Source organism: Pomacea canaliculata, linkage group LG13 (assembly GCF_003073045.1).
Source record: "Pomacea canaliculata isolate SZHN2017 linkage group LG13, ASM307304v1, whole genome shotgun sequence".
Lineage (NCBI taxonomy): Eukaryota > Metazoa > Mollusca > Gastropoda > Architaenioglossa > Ampullariidae > Pomacea > Pomacea canaliculata.
Genome location: NC_037602.1, coordinates 10,918,092 through 10,943,112, shown reverse-complemented (window position 1 = coordinate 10,943,112; position 25,021 = coordinate 10,918,092). Strand labels below are relative to the sequence as shown.

The window sequence follows — 25,021 nt, the reverse complement described above, 5'->3', positions numbered from 1 at the left end:
AGTACTTGAAGAAAGAAATTTTATCACTGAAAATGGTATTTTGTGAAGTTTCATAGATAAAAGTTAATCACGTCCCATACAATCATGCACATACACTTGCATACACTATATACCATCCACACATTTCAGATCTGACACAAATTTTATACCAAAACCCTGAAGTGCAGATACACATTCACTCACACACTATGCATAGCTGTGCTAAAGTTAATACATTTACATGTACAGATTATCACTTATTGCATTGTTACATGTCAGCAGCCAAAATGTCATTATCTTGCAGCTGAAACAGAAAGAAATTATGTACATGAAAGTCTTGGCAGATGAATGGAAGAAGAGGGACAAAGAACGCGAAGTCCTGATGCAGAAAAAGGTCAGTAAGCCAATCATAAATGTTTGTGGTGAAGCAGGTATGGATTTTCTTCAATTTCAGTAGTTTTCGCAATACCTTTTTCAGCTTTAAATAGAGATCAGGCTGCTGGAATTCGTTATTGACATTCACCGAAGATGGCCTGTGGCAGACATTTTCACAATTGAAATATAATAAGGCACTGAGAAAATGCCTGAACAAAGTTCTAATCTAAAAGAGAATCAAATTCTTACTTCCCATACCTACAAAATGCTTTGAAAAGATATTCTTAGCTGTAGCCTCACTCCTTTTTGTAATCAAGAATCAAAATATCTTAAATTTATTGTACATATACCAAAATGTTGGTGCTCATCAGTGCTGTGTCTGGTTTTTTTTTTTTTTTTGTTTATTCCTTGATATATCTCGAGGAGCATTGGGCCACAGCAACACCTCACCAGTGGACCCAGTTTTGGGCAGCCCCACTCAGTTAGGCCTATGTGGGTATCCTTTGCCTTACTTTCTATTGTTTGTTTCCAGGTCTGCTTTGGTCTCCCAACTCTCCTCTTACCCTGAGGGTTCAAGTAAAGTGCCTTGCCTTGCAATGGTGTCAGCTGGTTCGCACAGGGTGTGTCCTATCCACCCCCATTTGTGCTTTGTGATTGTCATGGCATTCTGGTTGGTTCTTTTCCACAGATCGTTTCAGGCCATCTTGATCCCAGAATATGGTGTAGGCATCGGTTGATAAAGGTCTGGAGCTTGTTGTTGATGGTGTTTGTCGCTCTTCAAGTTTCAGAACCATACATTAGGACTGCCTTCACATTGGTGTTGAAGATGTGGATCTTACTGCAAAAGGATAATTCATCGAAGTTCCAGATGAAGGCGTAGGCTGTTAAAAGCATGCCTGGCCTTGTTGATATGGCTTTTGATGTCATTGTCTGCTCCACCATCCTTGTTGACAATGCTCCCCAGATACGTGAAGTGATCCGTTTGCAGTATGTTCTCTCCTTGAAATTGGATTAGGCGTTCCTGCTTGTTGATTCTCATCACTTTGGTCTTCTTTCTGTTGACTTTTAAGTCAGTCTTTTCTGCTTCCTCTGCTAGCTTATTCAGTTTGGTTTGTGCGTGCTGCTGCCGATGAGATATGAGATTAATGTTCTAGGTCCTCAAGCTGTTTGGTGAAGGATACCAATGTTTTTTTCTTGGGTTCTCTTGTTCATAATCCATAATAATCCAGCCTATGACCTGTAAGACTGGGGAAAATAGAAATGAAGAAAAGAGTTGAGGCCTTTTTTTTTGATTTGGGCAATTTGTTTTCATCTTCTAGCAGAAAATAAAGGTGTGTTTGCATGTCTCGTGTGTTTATGTGTGTGTGCACATGCATACAAGCATGCATAAATGTGCATGGGTGTGTGAAATTTTAGCCTCCTTCTGTTGTGCACCAGTGATTTTTGTATTGAACATCCATATTGTTCCCATTCTACAAGACATTGTTTATTTCATATAGATAGGGATCATATATTCTGTCTGTTGTGAAATGCAGTTGTTCTATCTCAGTTCAATGGATGTTATATATCAGTTGACAGAGTATACACAGTGGGAAAACCAACTGAAGAAAACACTTGCAGACTTGGAAAAGCGAGAGAAACAGCTGGCAGCCAGTGAACAGGAGGTGATTAATAGACTTTTTTTCATGGAGTGGAATCAGGTCTCCATTACAGCCCATTTTGTGGTGTCATAACAATTACAAAAAAAATCCATCAGTAGCTTTACCTAGAACTTATGTTTCTGTCTGTTTGAGTATATGGAAAGCATCTTTTTACTACTTACTTTCTATGTTTTCTTTTCATTTCTTTTTTTCATTCTTGTATCTTTTGTTTCATATTTCTTTATAGAGGCTTTGTCACATTTTTTTCATGCTTTTGATGTAGGGTATATAGTGTAGAATGATATAAAAGTATGAAAGGGATAAATTGAATTTTGACTTTTTTTTATTTTTTTGAGTTTGTTCTTCATAAGTTTATGGCAGGGCTAATATTTGCCTCAAGGTCCAATAGTGAATAATTTTACTGATTGCATAAAACCCATGCCTTAAATGGCCTTTTTTCCTTTTAATTGTTTAAAACCCAGTGCAGAGTATTTCCAAATCTGGGTGAACACTAACACCTCTTTCATATTCTTGAGATACAGGCCCAGAAACATTATGCACTGAAAAAGGTCAAAATCATGACAATGTTTGTACAGAGACATGATTAAGATATGGTCCCAGTTTTTCTGTTAACGGATGCAAACATATCCATGCACAGTCCTAACGTCTGTGGTGTTGGAAAGAAATAATGCACCATGTCAAATTCAAGTTTAATATGACAGTATGATTGTGGCGCATGTTTCAAAAAAACATGCCTAAACCAACTCTTATAACTTTTGCTAGGTTTTGATACACTTCCATTTGATTCTTCCTGATGAGATCATCAACAGCATATTAAAGATTGTATCCTAGATATTGTTAAAGTACGTGGCAATGATCCATTTATGCTTGGCAGTTTCAGTGCAGGAACATCTATTGAGAATAGTTTTATAGATGATGATTTTCTTGTGCTTGATTTTAGTTGTAACGCTGATAAATATGATGTACTTCGGGGTGGATCTTGCTTATTTTAACAATTCAGGATTTCAGAAATTATTAGTTACACATGTGTTGGGAGATTCTTTATGCCAAATGACCAACTTTATTAATCCTAAAGAGCGATTGTTAGCCGATGTTATTTGTGTGAGACATTCTTCTGATGGTTCTTCTTATATATAGATGAGCTAAACAAAAGAAATTGCATCATGTTGCCATTGGTCAGATGCAGGTCATAAAAGAATTCAGCTACAGTACCCAGAGATGATAATATATATATTTTTTTTTTTATTCGAGCTGCACCAGAATTGCCCTCTGGGACAAATAAGTTTCATCTTATCTTATCTAAAATGATTAAAAGACTGTACCTGCCAAGAGGCTAATGGCTGTTCCCAGTACTGTAGCTGCATTTATAGGTATTTAGCTACCTTGGGGTTTTCTATGCTTCCAGTTTATAGTACAGCAGTCAGCATTTCCTTTGGCTTGTTGATTGCAGCTGAAATCAAGAATAAAGTCTCAACATTTGAGGTCTGTGTTTCCATAAGAAGGCAGCACATTCACTCTATAATAAAAGTTGAACATTTTGCTGCATTGAAAACTACTCTGCATTGGGGAAGCTAGGCTTAACATGCTGGCTCTGGCCATTGACTATGGTAAATGTCTATGGACACAGCATTATCAAAGATTGTAAAAGACAAAGATTGATCATGATCCACAATTCCAGTAGTTCTCACCCTCTATGTATATATTGAGCATTCATTCAGTGTAATAAAAAGATAATTCAATGCATTCTAACTTTAGTGCAGACTTTGTCACTAGACATGGGCAGACTATACATTTATTATAGTGGTAGAGCATGGATTTCTGGGGTTATATGGAATAAAGACAAGGATGGGATTTAACTAAATTATGATATCATATGTAGGTTTTGCGGCTACGCGCTGAGCTGCAGCGTGAGCATGACCGCAGGCTTCAGGAGATGAAGGAAGCAAGCCGTCGCATGAAGGATGACTGTGACCATCAGGTGGAGCTGGATCGGTAGGAACTAGGTCCTTCTGATGTTGTATATGTTAAAGGATTTCTTTAGACTGCGCCAGAATCTAGAAATATTGTATATGAAGCTACAAGAAGCATGGTAGGAAGATAGAGCACAAGAGCGATGTTTTATTTTAGCTCTATATTATTGGACAACAATTCTCCTATGCTGGTGTGCATAAAACTGTGTAATATAGGTGAATAAAAGAAAATAACAAAGTTCAAAACATGCAAAACTCAAGTTTTCATACCTGAATTCCCCAGGACGCACACCTTATTTTGTAAATTCAAAGTGAGGTGTATCCAATGGATTGTCCACAAATATTTCTGCACAGGGTTACATAAATTAAAAGATTATACCTAGGTGTGACAATGAAAGTAGAGATGGAAAATCTTGAAGATTTTTGCACTAGTCATTGTAAGAGTTGCTGTCTGCAAAATCAGAAAGATCTTACTGCAACATCAATTTTGCAGTTAATTTAACATTAATTTAACAATGACACATCAGCATGATCCTAATATTCATTAATTTACATATCAGTTTGCTGATTTCTCTTCTGCTTTTAACATAATTTCAACATCACTTCTTAGCAGCGAGTCTAGTTTCAGACTTTCATCTATCCCACCAACTTTCCTGGATCCTGGACATTTTAACAGACAGCAGCCCCTGTGGCTCAGCTTCTCGTGCCAGGGTTGAATACTCAGCCTCTCTCTGGCTGGGTGACCCCTTTTTCTTATGCTTTTACTTTTTCTCCCTTACCTGGCCCTTTCATCTGTATTCTTCTTTTAACCAGACATCTCCCTGTCATACTTTTGTTTGCCGTATTTGCGGTTTCTGTGGCAGAGGTCTTTTTACAGGGTGGAGTTGCTAGCCCCCACGCCCACCCTCCTTCATCCAGGCTTGGGACCAGCAGGTTACCTGGGAGGTTTCTAGGCATAGTCTTAATATGCCTCATCAGTATATATATATAATGGAACATATATATATAATGGAACATGCGTAATGGAAAAGTTTAAAAACACACTATCAGAAATCACCTAATAATCCCATGTCTCCCATTAATAAAGTTGTAGAACAATGTTCTAGCATTTGAAAAATACTAAAACATCATCTTATTTTCTTTCTCTTTCAGCATGAAAGTGAAGGAACTGGAAGACATTATAGCGAGGTACAAGGGAGAGGTGTGTTCACTAAAAGTCTGTTAATTCTGTTGCACACTTTAGGTCTTCATTTAAAAAGTAAATAAAGATCCTGGAAACAAAACTGCTCAGAAAGCTATCCTACTGTATGAATAATAATAGTGGAAACTTAAAATGTACAGCATCATGACCAAGATGGATCGTATTCTCTGTGCAGACCAATAATGATAAATGAAAGATAACAGCCAATAGACATAAGGTAGTATAGGCAATTGAATAACATAAAGATGAAGTACAAGAATAGAACGTAAAGCAATGGATGAAGGTATAAAAGGATGTAGATACTATAAACAGCATAAGATGGAGTCGTTACCTGTTGGCATGGTAGAAAGTATTGCCAGGGAGTTAAGAATAATAATTCAGGGATAGTAATTTGTGAAAAGATATGTTTTTATTTCACATGACTTGTCCATATTAGATAATCTTGATAATTGCTAATTTGCCAGTTTCAAGATTTTACAGGATTACAAATTTTTTCAGTAGCAGCCATAGACAGCTGAAATAGACACAGTCTTGGCTGCAGATTCCTTGGGATTTTGTTTCTTTAAGCGAATGTCATTTCATACTTGTTTTTAAGTGCATATGGGTATTTGCAGCTTCAGGAAGCAGACAGGAAATATCACGCACTAGAGAAAGAGTTTTCCACATTTCGTGAGCAGCTTAACACAAAACCAGAAGTCCGTCTGCAGTCAGAAATCAACCTTCTCACTCTTGAAAAGGTGGGAAGAAATTTCATCTCACTCCTTATAATTTTTTTGTGTGTACGAAAAATTAGAAGCATTTAAATAAACAATTATTATCTATGTACCAGTCAAATGACCACAGAACAGTAGGACATGAATTCAGTTCATGAATTCTCCCTGTCCTACTGCAGTTTTATCCTTCCTATCTTCTGTCTTTACTGGTCTTTCTCCTGTCTTCTGTTTTCCTATCATTTTCGATGCCATTTTTTTCTTCTTTTTTTTTTTCCCCTCTCTCTGTAACGTCCTTTTAGGCCCCCTGCGTTTGCCGTTTCTGGGGAGGATGGGATCCTGCAGGTTGAGGTCCCTGATGGGTTGTGGTCCTTCATACCAACACACCTCTTTGGCCCAGACTTCTCCTAGATGGGAGGTTGGTGTGGCCCACAGCAATCAACTGGCTGGTCATGTATTGTCCTAGCTTTGCTAGAAGGCTGCAGCTGGGGTCAATCTGGTCTTCATCCTAAGAAGGCCAGAGTATATTCCTTATGTATCCCTGGTGTGACCCTGCTGGAAATGCCTGTGGTACTGTTCGGTCGAATCCCCTTGTTGGACTCCTTGGTGTGTGGGGAGCGTAAAGAATGAACTAAATACTTTATATCATGCCACCCAAAGATACAAACCTAGGAAAATGCACAAGAGAGGAGGACTCTTCAGATAGTGAAGATGAGGTGAGAGATTGCGTGAGAAAGAATGTTGAGGGAGCCTGGCCCCATTTTCTAGTAGTGGAGGGATCAGAGTGGGCCCAGCCGCTCTCATCCCTCTCCCCTTTGGCTATAGCAAAAGGTTTTAAAAATATATCCACAAACTTTTCTACTGTAAAACGTCTGTGCTCTGGACAGTTTCTCATCCAGTGCACAAATCAGAAAACGCCTGAAGCCCTCCGCCAATGGGACGGAAAATAGTTCGTCGATCGACCCATAAAGGTAAATCCTCACCAATCCCTCAACTCTTCAAGGGGGGTCATTCGTTGCCATGTCTGGCTACACTTTTATTATATTATCTTAAGATTGCATTGTGTGAAATTGGAGACCATCCTTAAATCACAAACAAAACAATTTCTTGCTATGTTTTCTTTTGTTTTTGTAAAATGTTCACAGGTTGAGCTAGACAGGAAGCTGGATTCTGCTTTACAGTCCAAAAACCATTATAAGCAACAGTGGGGTAAGGCTCTCAAGGAGTTGGCTCGTATGAAGCATCAAGAACAAGAAATGGCTAAGGCAACATTACGACAGCAGCAGCAAGAGTTAGAACAGATGCGCTTGCAATATTTAGCTAAAGAAGAAAAAGATTTCACTCGCAGTGACAACCAACAACTAGAAGAAATCAAGAACGAGTTAAACAGGTGAGTGGTAATCTCACATCTTGAGGTGATGTTGCAGTGCAAAGGCTTATAAGTCTTTGAATGATACAGAAGAAAGAGAGGAGTGAAAACAAGTTCTTTGGGTTTTTTTGCAGACTAAAGAAGCTGGAGGAAGAGAAAATGAAGCAGACATCTGATGCTGATATTGGAGATTCCAACAGAGATGGCACATCCATTTTAGACAGGTCTATTGATGAACACATTTCTCGGCTTGTTGAAGAAAGAGACACTCTGTTAAGAACGGGTGTGTATACTACACAAGACAAAATCATAATGGAACTTGATCGACAAATTCGAGAAGCTATTGTTCAAAGAAACAGATGATGGTAATATGCATCTTCAGCAAAGTGAAGCAGTAATTAAATTACTTTTATAGACTCTCAAGACTCAATTTCTGTAAACTTAAGTCTCAGAGAAAAGAAATACGGTAAAACCAAAATCATATTGTAACTGAGAGAGATATTAGTAGGGAAATTGACCAGTTTGCTTTCTTTGTATGAACCGTGACTTCAGACCCCTATAAATACATGCTCATTTAATAAAATGTTGAAATTAAAGCTCATAAAACCATGTAGTACATTTCATTTTTTTATTTTCACTTTCACATGGTCATGCTCAGATTTCACCATTTTTCAATTTGGATGAAGATTTATAAGGGAACTAACTCTCCACAGTACCTTGATAGGCACAGATGATCTCTTATAATGCACTTCTTTTCTTTTTAAAAAAAAAAAAAAAAACATGATTTCTGCAGAAGTTTCAATCCAGCACACAGTTACAATGATCTTATTTTTATAAACTCATGACTTCTCAAAAGGTTATGATGAAGCACATGACTGATATAAACTGGTAAACAAAGAGACAACAATGAACAATTAAGCCATCTCTTCAAATATACTTAATTTATGAAAAGTTTACATGTTTTTTGCAGAAAGTCATAACATAGGGTAAACAGTCAGCCAGAAGCAGTCTGTTAAATTTTTTTGAGTGGGAACATGTGACTTCTAATAAAAAAATTTCCAGTAGAGCACAAACTGCTGGCAGCAAGTCCCGATGGGAAGGCATTTATCATAGAGATGACATTTGTAGAGTAAAAATATGTCTGTGATGGCTTTTGAGGAAAACATTTAGAAGTGAGATTGCAGTAGGGAAGGTCTCAGTGATGTTTTACTGTATTTAGAAAGTCAGCAATGGTGGTCTGTTTAAGTGAGGCATACATATTTAAGTTATATGGCATGCATAAATATTACATATATATTTATGTGTGTGATATTGCTCAAATAACACTCTAAACCCAGGGATTTTGCTGTGTAATACTGCTAATGTATTAAATAGGCAGGGATCAAAGACTGCAAGTAGCATTTAGCTAGAGCCAACATGCACCTGCAACAATATAAATTGTATTTTTCTGCTAGTGCCAAACTTTTGTTGCATAAATGTGTACTGTCATTTGTTTTTGTCAGGAGCAGATTGCAAATGTCATTGATCTTATAAGCCAGACATTATCACAAATTATTTTGTATACAGTAAATTAATAAATTTTGTAATGTACGCTTTGCCAATGTGAAAAATTCCAATGAGCCACATAAGCAGCAGTTGCAAAGATTTCCAGAAAAGTTTCAAAAGAACAGAGAAGGGTAATAAAGAAGTGGGTATCTATCTCAAGGAGAAAATTTTTGAAAGTGGTGGCTTTAAACTATTTTTAAAGCTATTTTTTAATTCATTCATCAGTCTATAAGTAGTGGTATGTTGAAGTGTTTTATAAAAAAAAAATTATTAGATTAGCTATGTACACTACCTGGCAAATGTCGTGTACTTTTTATTTGTTGGTAGTATGTTTTGTACATTATCTTTGACCTACTAATGCTATTTATATCTGTTCAGCTGACAGTCTTTTGTCAGTCATTGGTTGGTGTCAGAGCCTGGACACCTGTTCTTGCTGAAGTAACCTATCATAGTCAAACTTTTGTGCCAAGTGTTTTTTGGACTTAACATTTGAAACTTCGGGTCTCACACCCTGTAAAGGTTATGACTAAATTCACTAATAGAATGTATGAGAGATAATTTATAAGGCAAATAAACTTGTAGGATTAATGCTTGACAACTGATTCCCACAGGGATTACTGAATGGAATTCTAGCTTTTTTAACAATGGCATTTGACATCAACACTGAACAGAAAGTGTTTCAGTGAATGATTCTTCATAGAATCTTACTAGCTAACAGGTTCATGAGAAAGCATATGGAGTCCCCAATTCTGCGCCATCTTGCCATTACTTAGATTTTATATCTGCGCATCGGCAATGTTTATTTCAAACTCTGGTTATGTTTCTGCAGCTGCTTCAGAAAGTCTTGATATCGAGTTATTACAGAAAATTTTGCAAGCAGTACAGGCCAGTCTACAATGACTGACATCTTGTGTCTCCATGAAGCTCAGCTTACAATGACCATTAGCATGTTAATCTCACAAGAGTTGTTTTAGTGAAACGATATTTCTATCTGCAAAAGTTGGGTCACTGCACTGAAGATTGTGAGTTAAGCTTCCATACAAATGTCATAATAATTTTCAGATGCAGAATTATATTGACCTATTGAAGATTCCATGTGATGGCAAGGCTGCATTCAGTGTGCCTATTCGTATCGAACCTTCCATTGTCTTCCTTTTATCATTACTGGTCACTGCAGAGAGTGCAACCTATCTTTGTCATGATGCTGTGCATTACAAGTGCACAAATTAAATTAAAATTGTCTTGTTGAAGAAGAGAGGATTCAGTTTCTTAGTATATTCTGGAGAGATCAATCAGAAATTGTTTGTTTTTCTGAAAAAACTGATTTAGAGTTCTAGAAGACATGTACTGACAAAGTGTTAAACTTGATCATCTTTTTAGCAAAATATTAATATATCCAAACAGAAAACGTAATACCCTCTGTACATGTTTTTTTAAAGAATAGATATACAATTTAGAAGGATATCGTTTCATAATAAGCAATAATGTGGACATGTGAGATTTATTGTGGAAGTCATACACTGAGCTATTGATATGAACACAAATAGGAGCTGCGATGTCCTCACTGGTTCTCTCCCATCTCTGAACCCCCATCCTAGTATTTCCTTTCTCTACTTGAATGTGTCTGGGATGAAAGGTGATTTGAGTGAAATCAAAACTGCATTGGTCTCAGTGAATGAAAGTGTGTAAGCTAAAAAAAAAATTTACCATTTTTAAAAATATGGTTTTTATTTGTGTCAGTATAATTCTCAGTGTAACTTTCAACAGTCCACAAAGATTTGAAGAAAATAGATTAAGCACTGTTATAATTCAATTTATATCATTTGTCTATGATAACATACACAAGTTAAAACATGTTTAACTAGTTTGTGAACTTGGAATGCAAAAGAGTGTCAAATATGAAGTCACTGAAGTTCGAGTTAAGAAAGGTACTTATCATGCAATGTTTATCTGTTCTATACTTAAATCAAAACTTAATAATAATGTTTAAATTCTTCTTACATAATAAATGCTCAGAGTGTTTTCTTTTTCATGTTATTTTTATGTGTCCATACTTTAAAAGTTTTCGTAATCTAGCATACTTTAAGAAATCTGCAATACGGACATCTACAGACAATGCAACCATAATATATATATAAAGTGTTGAATCTGCTAATATCATTTTAAATAAACATGTTAAAAACATGTTTTGTAATAACTTTCTTAAAAAAACAGCATCCATTTTTTTTTGTTTAAAAAATGCATATAACAAAACAACAAGAAAACCAGTTATGTCTGCTGAGCTACAAAAAAAAAAAACCCATTAAAATCACTCTGTGAAACCTTGAGAAAATACTTAATTTTGCGTCTTCCAAATACTAAACAAGTTTTCCCTATATGTCAGTAAGTCTGGACTTAATTTGTTGCTGAGGATGTCATGTTTTCTATTGCTCACATGGTGTTGTGACAAAGAGACTTTGAATCGGTGAAAACTCAATAACTTTCAGTAGAGTAACTTTCCAAAGAAAGGAAACAAACATTCTCTTTGTTTATCAGAAAAGTTCTAAACATTTCCACGATTTTGCCAAAAATATTGTTAGTAGGTAGAATGAAGACAAGCTTTTATATTCCTTCAACACTTATTCACTCTCTCATACCTACACACACATTGTTAAAACTTTTAAGTTAAACATTTTTAATCGTCATTCAACTGTATTTGATCTTTAGGTTTTGCTAAAAATGTTATGAACATTGTCTGACCGACCACTTTGTCTTGGTTTTGTTTGTGAGATTCAGTGGTGTATTTGCATAGAGCCTTATCTAATGTCTACAATAGAAGACTAAAATTCAGAGAATATAACAATGGTGAAGATGACAATGATTGGCAGACTTATCCAAAAGGAATGTTTATCCTAACTGGTAAACAAAAACAAAATGTCAACCAAAAAAAGTTACTCGAATGGCAAAGAGTTAAATAAATGTTCATAAAATCTGATTTATAAAAATATAGGAATAGAGACAGAAAACTGAGGCATAATGTTAAGATGTTTTGATTTTAGTTTGTGCATCAGAACATTTCTCTAATAATTCTAACATTTGGAGATTTTTTCTTCTTCAAGAAAATGCTGGCTTTTATTTACTCAAGTCATCATAATATAGGAAAACAATCATTTTCAGTAATAATAATATGTTGATTTGTATAGCGCTTTCCCCTACCGTTGAAGGCAGGCTCAAAGCACTAGTCATGACTGTCCACAGTTCATGGCGATGGACGAAGCTACAGTAATGTGGGAGAATAGTCTCATGTTTTAACTTCTTGGTTAATACAACTCCTTGTGAGAGAACATGTGATATAAGTTTTCTACATCAACAGTTTAACAGCACCTGCAGTCTTATTGGCAAGTGCTGAGTCCAACACTTTTCCTACCACTTTTTATTTTCCTTGATAAATCAGATACCCATCTGCTGGGTAGGAATGTAGGATGTAGGTGAGCATTGAACTGCCAACCTCCTGTGCCAAAGTCAAATGCACAGATCATCAGGTTATTGCTTCTTTCCCACAAAACATAATGACTGTAATACCAGATCATGTTATTGGAAAATCAGTGTGTAAATACCACATCACAACTGAGAAAAAAATGCAAGTGCAATAACATCTATTTCCTTATCACACATTTTCATGTGTTTTGCAATTACATAATTGTACATGATTTGGACTGTTTCTGTTCTTTTGTGGACGTGACTGATCCACTTCTCTCAGTCTCTTTTGGTATGGTCTCCTCATTGTCTATGGATGAGATCCTGCAAAAATGTAATTTTGAGAGTAATAATTGCGAGAGTATCTTATTATATGTTTTTGGAGTATAACAGAAAATAATACTTGTATTATCAAAAGAAATCTAAGTATGCACTTGGAAATTATGTGAAACCAATGCAGTTTATTATAATAATTTAAACGCCACTACTTATGGGGTGGGATAGGAAGTGTTTTATGCCAATCTAGGAGCTATATAAGGCTGTATCACAGCAAAGCAACAGGCCCACAAAGCACATCATGTGCATATACATTGTGGTGTACTCTGCCTGCTGAATCAATGAAGGACTTCAGCTTAATCTTGAAGACTGCCACTAGGAGCTGGTGGTCAGAAGCAACATATCTGTACCTCTTCTCTTTCGGACATCTTGGAGACTCCTCCACTTTTGAGCAACTATTATGTGATCAATCTGGTTTTCTCTCTGGCTATAAGGGAAGTCCAAGTTGTCTTGTGTATATTTTTCTGTGGGAACACAGTGCCACCTATGACGTGGTCATCGAAAGCATATAAGTCTGTGAACTCAGCAGAAAACATCTGGGGCTGCACAACTGCAACATCAGTCCCTTTTTCAAATCGTTTTGCCTATCTTGGCGAGCAAGGGCTTTAAAGGCTTTCGAATTTTATGTCAGGACTCACAGTTTGACGTCCCTTAAGGTAGGACTGCTCTTCTCATTCACTCCTTCCTTTTGTTTAGCCAGATAACACTTTCCACTCCTCTTCAAGCTGTTGCTGCCCAGGTTACCTTGAACAAGACTATCACTATTTGCTGTCTCTCTCCTTCTGCTCGGATATCCCAACAGAACTTGAAGGTCTTTTGACCCAACTTCCTGCTCCCATCCTTCTTTTGGGGACTTTAATGGACACCACCACTTGTGAGGCGGGGCCTCGACTGATCCCAAAGGAGAGTTGTTGGGATCATTTTTTTAGTGATCTCTGCCTTTTAAACGATGACTTTAGCACTTCTGTCGTCCATACAGTATCACAGTGTCAGCAGTTGATTTGTCAGTGGTCATCAAAGTAATGTTATTAGATTATAACTGACGTTTGATTATAACTGATGTTTGGCTGTACATGACGACCTGTGCGGCTACTATCACTTTCCTATAATTTTACAGTCTCTAACTACTCTGGAGCAGGATGATAATTTTTATTACGGAAGGTGGAATCTGACTAAGGCTGATTGTCTTGCATTTCAGACCCTCTGCTCCACCCGCCTCCTCCATAGTTCTTGCTTTAATTTCGCGGTAAGGGACCTTGGCAATGATCCACCGTTGCATCCAGCTAAGCTCTTTAATTTTAAATGAAATTGCTTCGGAGACTATTTTTGTATGAAGGCATCGTAATAGCCGTCCACGTGTCCCCTGGCTTACAGAGGAGTGTAGGGTGGCCCAGCGTGCTTGGAAGAAGCTCAGCGTCTTGCCTTCCGCCAGCCCACTCTGAAAACGTAATAAGTTTTAAACGCAGTAGAACTCATGCTCGTTATATTTTTAAGGAGGCAAGAAAACTTGTCCTCGTTCTCCAGCACCACTTCCCTGGCTGGAAAGAAAGGTGACAGCTGCATTGATGTTTATGTGCCTACCCCCAACTTAACCTGAGCAGGGAAGAAGAACAGCAAATTTATCACATAAGCAGTGGCGCACTGGAAGAAAGGAAGATCTGCAAGTCCTCCACTCCCATCCATGTGTATATCTGAATAACTGCACAAATATTGGCATTGTACCTGTAAAGCACATAGTGCTATACTCCAACTTTACTAAGATTCTCTCTTTCTTCTCTTCCCCTATCTCTTTCATGCACTTGCACACATGCATTCTGACACACACACCACCCACCTGTTTTTGACGCTTTTGTTTTCGACGAATTCAATAGTCTCATATGCATCATTGTATGTATCAAAATCTTTGCTGCTTCCTGCACATTTTTCAAAAATACCAGTCAAAGTATGATGAGCTACAACTGTGTGTAACCAATATCTTGTCTTTATAAGATTTCTCAGGGGTAGGCTAGCAGTGCAGGAACACTTACAGTTCACAGTGGGAAAGTTTGTTTGTTGTTCTTACAGTTCTTTTTATTCTTTATTTCTATATTTATTTTTATATCTATACCAATATAAGAATGCAAATACTAGCAATCAATAACAACAGGTAACAGTTCAAGAATACAGGTACTGTATCAAGGGATTTCAAATTTACTACTATCAAGCTGGTAGAAGGGAAACTAAACCTTTACACTCAAGAAAAAAGTAGCACTTGCTAAAGCTTTTGACATGCATCCAGATGCCCTGTTCAGCAACTAAAGCTGAGTGACTGGTGTGCTCAGTGCACATCACCCTCATATCAAACTACACTGTTAAAAAAAATGCTAACTCATATGCTGAAATGATAATTGCAAATAATAAAGAATAAAGCAAACTAAAATTTAAAAAAAAAATTCTGAAAACACTCAAACAGATGGAAATTAGAGAGATGTAAAAACTCTAACACTTGTCGCTTGTAAATCATGTTAGATATCAATGCCATTTAGAAAACAGACCTAGCTGCAGCATAATCTTCATATCCTTATTGCTGAGTTTTGAACAGAAGGAACACTATTCAAATATCATGAAATGACACAATCCAAACTCAGCATTTGTTTTGACTAGGTATGGCTAGGGGGTGGTTTCTGGAATTCAACGGGGATAGGATAAGTGGCGTAGCTTTACAGTTCTGGGAGGCTTTCTCTGATTTGGAAGTGAGAGTGGAGAGACAGCAGGCCAGCCGCCTGAGTAAAAATTCTGAATAAAATCTACAATTTCGATCCTACGTAGCCATCAGGGACTGACATGTTGGTTACAAGGCTGAACAGTTTCTTGTGTGTACTGCATTTTCAAAATCATTACATATTGCATAACTTTTAAAAAAAAATCCTCAGCAGCAGTAGTATGCTTTATTTTTACTTTTTTCTCTTTGCTTCAGCAGCATGATGAAGTGGTCACTGCTGCTAGCTCACCTTTGTTCAAAACAGGTTTCAAAGCTCAGCTCTGCATAGTGCGATGTCCCTTGAAGAGGGAGAGTTCTCTGTCATCATGAGTTCTACGAAAATGATGGGTTTTTTCCATGGGGGAGTTTTGAGGCTTTTCATATGTTCCACTGCCAACTATTGTGGTTGGAGGTGACTGAGAAGGTAGGGTAGGTACGGTGTGCTGCCTGTAAATAAGGATATGTACATGATTATAAAAACATTATGTTACATAATCATGCAACATCACACAATCAGAAACACCATGTGTCACTCAAATTCGTCCTTCTGACAGTGCCTCTCAGATTAATAAGGTCACAGGGGATCACTTTTTATTTTTAAAAAATGTGAGAGGCCTGGCAAAAATAATTATGTCTTAAAGATTACTAATTGATTTAACCAAATTGTTCTTCAAATGATTTTGTCTCATGCCTTTAAACCTGAAACAATAAAGCACATTTGTATTATTGGGAAAAGCCCTCTCTGTGTTGTTGCGATTTCATCATGCAAATGGACCATCCGCGTAACCACGGAAAGGAGACTGTGTAAGTTATATATTACATACATCATAACATTAATAGATATTAAAAAATCATAATTTTACCATATGTAAAGATTTAATACATTTGAATTCAATTATGTTTGGCAATAAAATGAAACATGATTCAGTAACAACTAAATACTTCAAAATGAATTAATAAATAACCCTTAATATGAGACACATAATACTCGTCAAGCCTACAGACTGATCTTTCTTAAACAGATTTGACTATCTTTCAGTATGATTCCTATGCTCTTGTTACAGATGAAAGGAAAAAGATTTACATGTCACCATCTTCTTTGCTGGTGATGTCTTTCTCTCCATCAGATCCAATGTTGATTCCACAATAGATTCTGCAGAACTTGTGGATATGGAATGCTGATGAATTAAATTTTTTTTTAAAATTTATGACAGTATGCTTGACATAATTTCTGTTTCTGACCACATTTTTTACAGTGAAAAACTATTAACAGAAGTCAGTTAAGATAAGCAGTTGTCAAAATAGTTCCTAAAAAGTAATAATCTTAGTTTCAATTATACCAAGCCCTCTCACCCAATTAGTAAAACAGAATTACCGAGTGAATATCAGCCTGAAAATTATGCTGGTTTCTATGGCCTTTTGGGGTGTCATCTGAAATGAAAAGAAGTAGATTTCTCATTTTCTGGTCAAGTCATGGTAGCCAACAGAGGATAACAAAATGTAAGGAATTCTTTGTATGCCCAGTTTTCTGAAGTATGCAGAAAGTTCTGTGCACCCATATTTTATTCTCTACAGACAATTCAAGATGCTGCTTCTTCTACATTCCTGGTGACAATCTCATAGTCTCACAATGATGAAGTATAAGAAATACAAAACAGAATAATAGTAAATTCCCAACTGGAAATTATAGTGATCATCTAGGAAATTATCAAGGAAAGTGAAAGACAGCAGCAGGAGAGTCTTCTATACAGCATATCCTAGACTCTGCTTACAGTGGGATCCTTGCCATAACCTTTTCAATGATATAATATGTTTATTTGTATAGCGCTTTCCCCACCATTAAAGGCAGGCTCAGAGTGCTAGGAATGACTGTCCACAGTTCACGGCGATGGACGATTAAGCTACTGTAATGTGGGAGAATTTTTTAATGCTAGAATTTCTCTTCTCTCACCTGGCTGAAGTTGCTGCCTGTAAGCTTTATTCATATCCATAATATCATTGTCATCATCATCATCATCATCATCATCAGTAGTAGTGCTGTCGTCATCATCATCAGATTCAATGTTTTCTTGTGTAACCTGAGACCTATTTCAAGGAGAATCATAGGTATACATCACAGAGGCAACAGTCTTGAAAGGAGTGCAAAGGTAAGTTAAGGCTTCAAAAATGTCATGCAAAACTGATAGCAAGTTTTGTCACTGACCCAAAATACCTCATCTAAAAGCTGACAATTGTGTGTGATATTCCATATGTTCTTACAATGCTGATATATGTTTAACATAATCAGTTCATATCCCTTTTTTCATTCTTTACACACAAAGGCCTTATCTTGTCAGAAAGGGTCTGGGATAGGCAATATCTCTTTGTGCAAAGCTTAGGAATTTTGCATTCCTGAAGGATGTGTTCTGTAGTTTGCTTTATAACGATATTTTTACCTTGATCATAACATAGTGTGAACTTTTGGAGAGCAGAAGAGCAGGTGTGGGGCTGTGTGCAATTGTAACATTGTTGTTTATAACAACTGTCAACATTTTGATAATTATGACATCCAATCAGTGTACATTTTATTAAAATATGAACAGCCATATCAGGCTCATCAGACATCGATGTCAAAGCCTGCTTGTTGTGGAACAATGATGCTGTCTGATTCTAAGTAGTTCTGCAATCTTGATGGTGCATTCTATGATTTTACATATATATCTTGTCAAACAGACTGCATGAAACACCTTTTAGCTTTTGCTTTGTGCTTTCCTTTTAAATCATGCTTGCTGCCTTTCAAAACTGGGGCACCTGCCCCTTTCTCCAGTTCCAGTTGAGATTTCTAGAAGTTTCAGGCTGTCTCACCAAAATGCTACAATATCTCATTTGTAATAGTATCTGGCAGGCAGTAACAACGAACTTCAGGATTTGACGGACAGACTCTCCAGGCGAGCGGGGGCCTATGGCATGGAAATAAGCTCAGAAAAAAGCAAGTATGATTATTTCCACCACCGACAGCAGCAGCAACATCGTCATGAACTCCAAAACTGGAGGAGGTTAACAGCTTCAAGTATTTGGGTGCCACCTGACTAGAGATGGTTGCTGTACAGCAGAGATCGTATCAGGATTGGTATGGCAAATCCGCAATGTCCAGGCTGGATAGGATCTGGCGAAGCAAACTCAATCAGCTTCAGTACCAAGCACAGGCTGTACAAGTCCTCGTAGTGTCAATCCTACTCTACGGCTGCGAGACTTGGACGCTGCTTGCCGAACGGAAAAGAAGCTCCAGGCCTTTGAGAACAAGTGCTTGAGAAAGCTGCTCCGCATCTCGTACCGCGAACACAAGACCAACGCATACGTACGGAGCACCGTAACCTCCTCGTGGGCCCACATGAGCCCTTCTGCAACAGTGAAGCGGCGCAGCTGCCTGGTTCGGTCAGTCACCCGCCACAACACTTGTCAAGACGATCCTACAAGGAACCCTCGAAGGGAGCCGTCGTCGTGGTCGTCCGAGGAAAAGCTGGGTCACCAACATTAAAGAATGGACCGAACGCGAGATGCCAGACCTGCTCTCATCTGCTCAAGACAGGACCGGGTGGAAAATTCTGTCTGTTGCTGCTGCCGGACGGTCCCCCCTACGCCCGGACCGGGCATGGGACTGACCTGACCTGACCTGAATAGTATCTGGTGCTGAGGATTTTCCTCATTTCAAGAAGTTTGATGTCATTCTTTAGTTATTATACTGTGATGTCTTGTACAATAGATTCATAATCTTAAATGCTTGTTTTTTTCTTTTCTTTTTTTCCTGGTTTCCATGAGCAGCTTTCTATTTAGAGTGATGGGGGCTGTTTCACCATGCAGTGAGAATCATGCTGAGAGGGATGAACTGTTTAAAAACCGGCTTCGTCTGGGACTGCTTATTAGTCCACACACAAGGTGACTTATTTTACATGGACACTTACAAAACTACCAAAAAACTGTACAAGTATACACTTTTTAAGCACTTTAAATGGAATAAGAATTTTGAAAAAAAAATATTTTAATTGAAAAAACATGTATTGTCATCGTCAGCTAGGGTGCATTTGTTTCAAATAATGTAAAGAAAGAGATACAAAAAGTACCAGATTAATCTGTCATCAAACTTTCCACACAAAAGCAAATCAGAAAAAGGTTGAAAATGTGTGCCAGTCTCCTACCATACCACATTATTTTATCAAATTATAAATATTGTGCTATTTTAGCATAAAGAATAGTTGCTGCCTCTTTAAAAAAAATGCCTACCTTGTGCTGGAAAACTTATTTTTCGTGTCTTTCTTTTTATCAAAAGTATGATCATCATCCTCTTCCTGCTCCTCCCCCTCCTCCTCTTCTTCTTCTTCTTCCTCCGTCTCTTCCTCCTCTTCTTCTTCCTCCTTCTCCTCTCTTCTTCTTCCTCCTCCTCCTCCTCCTCCTCCTCATCATCATCATTATCATCATCATCATCATCATCAATTTCTTCATCTTCTTTTTCAGTTTCTGAATCATCATCTTTCTCCGTGGCTTCCTCATCTTCTACATCCTGCTCAATACTGACTGTATTTTGCAAACTTTTGGACAAAACTTTGGCTTGTGCAGCACTCTTGGTCAGCTGTATGAGAAATGGAATAATTTCCAAAGGTCATTCACAATGTCAGAGCTTTGAGAGTTTTATGCTCTTTCAATTAAGCACTCTAAACTTTCCTTTTTAACACATGTACTCCAGCTAACGCTTAACAAACAGCAGGAACAACAATTAAGCGTCCCTATGGGTACAGCTTCTCTCTGCTGGGTGTCTGAGCTGGCCCACCCCTTTCTTTTCTCTTCTTTTTTCTCTCTTGCCAGTGCTTCCTCCTATATTATATAGCATGTTGCTGAAGCAAGATTTGTAAGATGGGAAATGTCGACGCTGAGAGATGTAATATTATCTATTATCTATACATCAAACAGCCCAAAAGTTTACTTTGTTTTCTTGTAGTAAGTCTTTAATAAAAAGGGTAAGGTAACTGATCAGGCATCTAGGCAAAAGTAAAGGAACAAACAATATGGTCCTATGAGAGGGAAAAAGAAAACAATCCAGATGAAAAGTCAGAAAAAGATTGATGCTAAGTGAATTTTAGCCTCAAAAGGCCAGAAGATAGAAGATATACATTTATCCAGATTTCATTTTGGTGTGGAAAACCAAACCTAACCCTGATGTTCATTGAGATGCAGATTGGCATGGTCCAAACCTTGGAGGCTGAGAATCTGAACAGAACTGTTCTAAAGTCTAGATGCTGTCCTAAATTGGGCAGTTTGATGGAAAAAAAAGACATTATTAAACAAAACCAGTCAGATAAAGCAAAGTACACACCTTTTGTGATGTCTCCTTAAATGTCTGAACTAAAATAAGTTTTTTCAGAATCCTGTCCTGCACACTTGATGTGTCCTTAAGCAGCTTTGCCTGATCAGCCAATGCTTCTTTGTAAAACATTATAGATTTCTCCATGTTTTCTAATTGTAACTTTGAAAGTGGTCTTGCAGAATCAGACATAACAGGTTTTGGAATGTCACAGTCATAAACAGCAAGTCGAAAATGCACAGCCCCAAGAACTTCTTCCAGCTGCCATTTATTTTCTTGATCATCTGAAAAAACAAGTGTTTTATATAACACTGCATAACATGCAAACTGATGCGTTGTACACTTCACCATAGTAATTACAATGCACCCACATGTGCAAAAACACACAGAGCATCAATATGCATTGTACTGCACACTGTTAGTCACTGTGAAATGATTCAAAAGCTTTCAAATTGCATATGTTTATATTGCATTTGTAATTTTAATCTTTATTATAGTATAATTATTATTACATTGTTATCAATCCCAGCTTACTAACCCTTTTAATTTTGTTAATTTGCTTTGTTATTTCCCATGACTAGATGTCTTCCATTGTGAATTAACATTTTTCGTGTGTGTGTATAATATACATTGTAATATACTTATATGCACTATAAGTATGAATCAGTACCAACGTACCACTCTCTTTGGCCATGTTTAAGGCTTCCAGAAACTTCAACCGTGCATCATCCAAGCTCTCCATCTTAACAAGAGCTAATGCTTGGCTTGCTAAGCATTGCCCCAAGCACAATTTGGCTGGTGAAGATTTTCAAATGCATTCTGAGTAAAACTATCTGCGATTTTATTAAATATCACATTTACACAATCTTTGCATGCATTATTTTCATTTGAAAAAAAAAAAGATTTATAAATGACTGATCATTTATCATTAAAAAATGTCAAAAAATAGAATTGTCATCCAAAACTGAACAGGAGTGGTCTGGCTTGCTGCAAACAGAGGTAGGGGTACAAAATAAGCTCTTGAGAAATCACACACAAAAAAGACACCAATGTACAATGTTTTACAATGTAAGAAGTAAATACTAAGCTTTACAAACTTACCTGTTTTTGACAAAATTGGTGACCTGGAGGAAAACTGAAGAGAAGAGTACTTTTTAAATATTTTTGCAGCGTCACTGTGGTAGGTGGCTGAGTGTTTCCACTGAGACTGGTAGTAGCATATTGTGCCCAAGTTCTGCAAAACTACTGCCTGTTCCAAACTGTCTTCATCCTCCATCTCAAATCTTTCTTGAGCCACCTAAATAGAATTTTACAGAATAATAGAAACACTTCATACTTTTGCCACTAGCGTTTTACAACTGCCAGAAAAAGCTATTGACCTTCTAAAACTATGACATTTCCTTGCCTTTACATTTTCAGTGAAATGATAAATAACTAGATAAAGGAAGAACCAAAGAATTTTCTTTTTTAATTGTCACCTAGACATGAAATTGATAACTGAATGATCTGACTTCGAAGATTAATCATTTAACACAAAGAACCTTTTACTCACCTCTAAATATTTTTTTGCATGTTCTGTGAGACGAGACTGTGTCAAAAGCACTGCCACTTTCACCAGATACTCATCTGTTATGATGAATTTGAATTATCAAAAATGTTGCACAAGCTTTAAATCTTGACAATCAAGTATGATGACAACTAAAAGCAAGTAAAATACTTTTCTCTGTAATAAAAACATCATGCTGTATATAGTGATAGCTACAAAATAACAGTTACAGTAACATGCACGATTAATAACACATCAACATGATGGATCATGCACGTAAAGGACCTTTATCAATGACCCCAGTGCTGATCACTTTTCTGTATTACAATATGAACCAACATCTAGTGCAGCCACAAAACTTAACTACAAATTCTTCCTTTGTGCTGTCTCTTAAAACAGTATTTAAGGCAGCTAATCACACTGCAGCTGAAACAAAGAGAACTTGGATGTACCTCAAAAAGATGAACTCAGCTTAACAATCACACATTTATTAAAATGCATCTTTTTTAAATTTTCAAATTACATTGTGATCTTTTAAGTGGGAAAAAAGAATAAACTGAGTATAGATTTCACATGACAGCTGTCTCTGCTGTTCTTAATCAAAAAATATACTTTACAAAACAGTTTTACTCTAAATCACATTTTTGTACTTACTGGGTACAGATGTGGGGTCATTCAACAAGAGGTTGTCCACTTCCTTACAGCATTCATTCAACCCTTCAGAGTAATCCTCTTTTAAGAATCTTTGCAAAGAGATACGTTTCACCATTGCCTGCAGCCTTTCTAAAGGTTGCAATGCTTTTTGGCATGTCTCCTCCAATGTTATATACCATCTGATCACTTCTGCTGATTTTTTCCTCATTGAACAGGCCTGCAATAAAAGAAAACATTGGGGTTGTGCTTCATATTTACTGTATTTTCTTGGATTCTAACACAGTCAATTTATTTACTCTGAAGTCTTTGAAAAAAACTTTAGTTCAATAAACTATGGTGCATAAAGATGATTTTATCACGTAATTAGAAATCATGCTAACACACTTTTTGGCACACACGTCTTATGACTTTTGAGTGGATTTAATGCCTTTTTGTGCCAAATTTGTACAGTACTCATATAAAATACTTTGTCCCCATCAATGTTTGATCCGTATCAGCATATTTGTTTAATTAAAATATCATACACAGATGCTTATCATAGGTCTTGCTCTTTTTACAAAGTGGTTGGTGGATGGACTGACTAAATGATCATTGATTGAATAGTTAATGACAGATTATCATTAAGAACAAAATTAAAAGCTTTTGTTTTTTCAAGGAAAAATGTTAGCCATGTGTTTTACCTTTATAAGTCTTTTTAGAGTGTCAATCTCCATGCTCAAGTTGTCACGCTCTTTTTTGTATTCATTCCAGGCTTTTTCAAAATAATCATTAGCCCTTTTATAACTCTTCAGCACTTCATAGGCCAGACCCATGTTGAAGAAAAGATCTCCATTAGATGCACAGTCTGCACAACCATCTGGTGGCCTAGCCTCATCGAGGTACTTGAGACCTTTCTCTGCATCCTCTTTACGACCAGAGCTGATATACATGGCTCCCAGGTTGGTAGCACAAGCACGAATAGTGAATTGGTTACCCATCTCCTGAGCATGCTTATAAGCCATGGTAATCTTCTTGATTGCTTCATCCCTAGGGAGCTGAAATGCTTCTTGTGTGTACTTCTCTATAAGTTGTTTCTCATGCTCAGTTATCCCCATGGTTAATACAGGCAAAAATCCTGCATGAAAAATAAAAACACACATTTGATTACTGTTTGCTGTTTATCTTGACATCGTTACATTTATTGTTCTACTTTGTATTCTGTCACCTGTACAATGTATTTGTAAAATCTCTGCTATGGCAAGAAGCCCCATAAATGAAAAAAAATATTTGACTTGTATTACAATCTTTACCTCAAATGCACCTTGATAACTTTACTGTGGAGTTACTGTATGCAGAATATTGTCTGGAGACATACCAGATACATGCAAAAGACAAAAAACAAACACAAACACAACATTTACTGGATCAAATTGTTGTGGCCCTCTGCTCATCGAGGAGTAACAAGGAATAAACTAAACAACTGGATCAACACAAGAAATTTTATCTCAAATTTATGACTTACCATGACATTTATTATAATAATCACAATCTTCCAATATCAAATGGTTACATCAAATGGATGATTTGAACACACATTTTTCATTTCGAATATAATACAAAGCAAATAAAGTATCTACTATATGTATCTATATAACTTTAGTCACACTATTTTCTGCTATTGTAAGTCGTGTAACATAATGATGTCATCATCATCTCTTCTTTCACACTGCAGGGTGACTTACGGTAAAAGTGACAAGTTACTTTCTCTCTAGCTGGCAGTGACAATTTCTGGTCGAAGTTCGTCTGCACGGCTACATAACAGGATTTGCCAGCATAGGACTAAGCGAGGTTTCCTTCCCTGGTAACCTTGAAGAGCTTTGTCTTAAGGAGTGATTGTTCCTGATTTGTATTGCACTGTTTCACCACGGGCGTACATGTAGGTAATATGTTCGTGGTTTCACCACGCGATAGAAGTTTGTGGTTTCAGAAACATATAAGTTAGTATGGTCTTGATCTCTTAGTTTATTAATTAAAGTTCACCTTAGAGCTGGACTTGCTCCTTTTCCGCAATATTTGGATTAAAGCACGAAGAAGAAGAATTCATTTATTTGCCAAGTGATATAGTACACTATAGTATAGGAATTAATCGGACTTAATGAAGGTCA

At 36.9% G+C, this 25,021-nt stretch overlaps 2 protein-coding genes across 4 annotated transcripts in view; one reads left to right on the top strand and one right to left on the bottom strand.

Moving 5' to 3' along the window:
- The window catches only part of LOC112554037 (centrosomal protein of 120 kDa-like), a 28,215-nt gene extending 20,195 nt beyond the window's left edge, over positions 1–8,020 (top strand). For both annotated transcript variants that reach the window (XM_025221611.1, XM_025221610.1), the window contains exons 16-22: positions 284–373; positions 1,926–2,018; positions 3,895–4,007; positions 5,138–5,186; positions 5,801–5,923; positions 7,042–7,286; positions 7,400–8,020. In XM_025221611.1, the coding sequence (XP_025077396.1) occupies positions 284–373; positions 1,926–2,018; positions 3,895–4,007; positions 5,138–5,186; positions 5,801–5,923; positions 7,042–7,286; positions 7,400–7,628 (942 nt within the window). In that variant the 3' untranslated portion in view covers positions 7,629–8,020. The remainder of the gene's footprint in view (positions 1–283; positions 374–1,925; positions 2,019–3,894; positions 4,008–5,137; positions 5,187–5,800; positions 5,924–7,041; positions 7,287–7,399) is intronic.
- A 2,218-nt stretch (positions 8,021–10,238) lies between these two features.
- On the bottom strand, positions 10,239–24,762 carry LOC112554038 (reticulocyte-binding protein 1-like). 2 transcript variants are annotated; one of them, XM_025221612.1, is made up of 14 exons: positions 24,599–24,762; positions 24,167–24,219; positions 23,558–23,991; positions 22,878–23,094; positions 22,230–22,303; positions 21,779–21,974; positions 21,356–21,472; positions 20,690–20,961; positions 19,603–19,948; positions 17,294–17,427; positions 16,718–16,773; positions 16,427–16,520; positions 14,437–15,789; positions 10,239–12,590 (listed from the first exon to the last, which is right to left on the bottom strand). In XM_025221612.1, exons 3-10 carry the CDS (start codon positions 23,969–23,971, stop codon positions 17,324–17,326), a joined length of 1,740 nt encoding a protein of 579 aa, XP_025077397.1. In that variant the 5' UTR covers positions 23,972–23,991; positions 24,167–24,219; positions 24,599–24,762; the 3' UTR covers positions 10,239–12,590; positions 14,437–15,789; positions 16,427–16,520; positions 16,718–16,773; positions 17,294–17,323. The 2 variants fall into 2 exon arrangements, with proteins under 2 accessions (XP_025077397.1, XP_025077398.1); XM_025221613.1 differs by lacking the exon at positions 24,167–24,219.
- Positions 24,763–25,021: the final 259 nt, after the last annotated feature.

Coding starts and splice junctions, on each gene's coding strand:
- LOC112554038 (XM_025221612.1), bottom strand. CDS start 23,971: ATGGGGATAACTGAGCATGAGAAACAACTTATAGAGAAGTACACACAA. Junction 21,975..22,229: donor ATGCAAAAAAATATTTAGAG/GTGAGTAAAAGG, acceptor AATTCTATTTAG/GTGGCTCAAGAAAGATTTGA. Junction 17,428..19,602: donor AATAAGTTTTCCAGCACAAG/GTAGGCATTTTT, acceptor TCCTTGAAATAG/GTCTCAGGTTACACAAGAAA.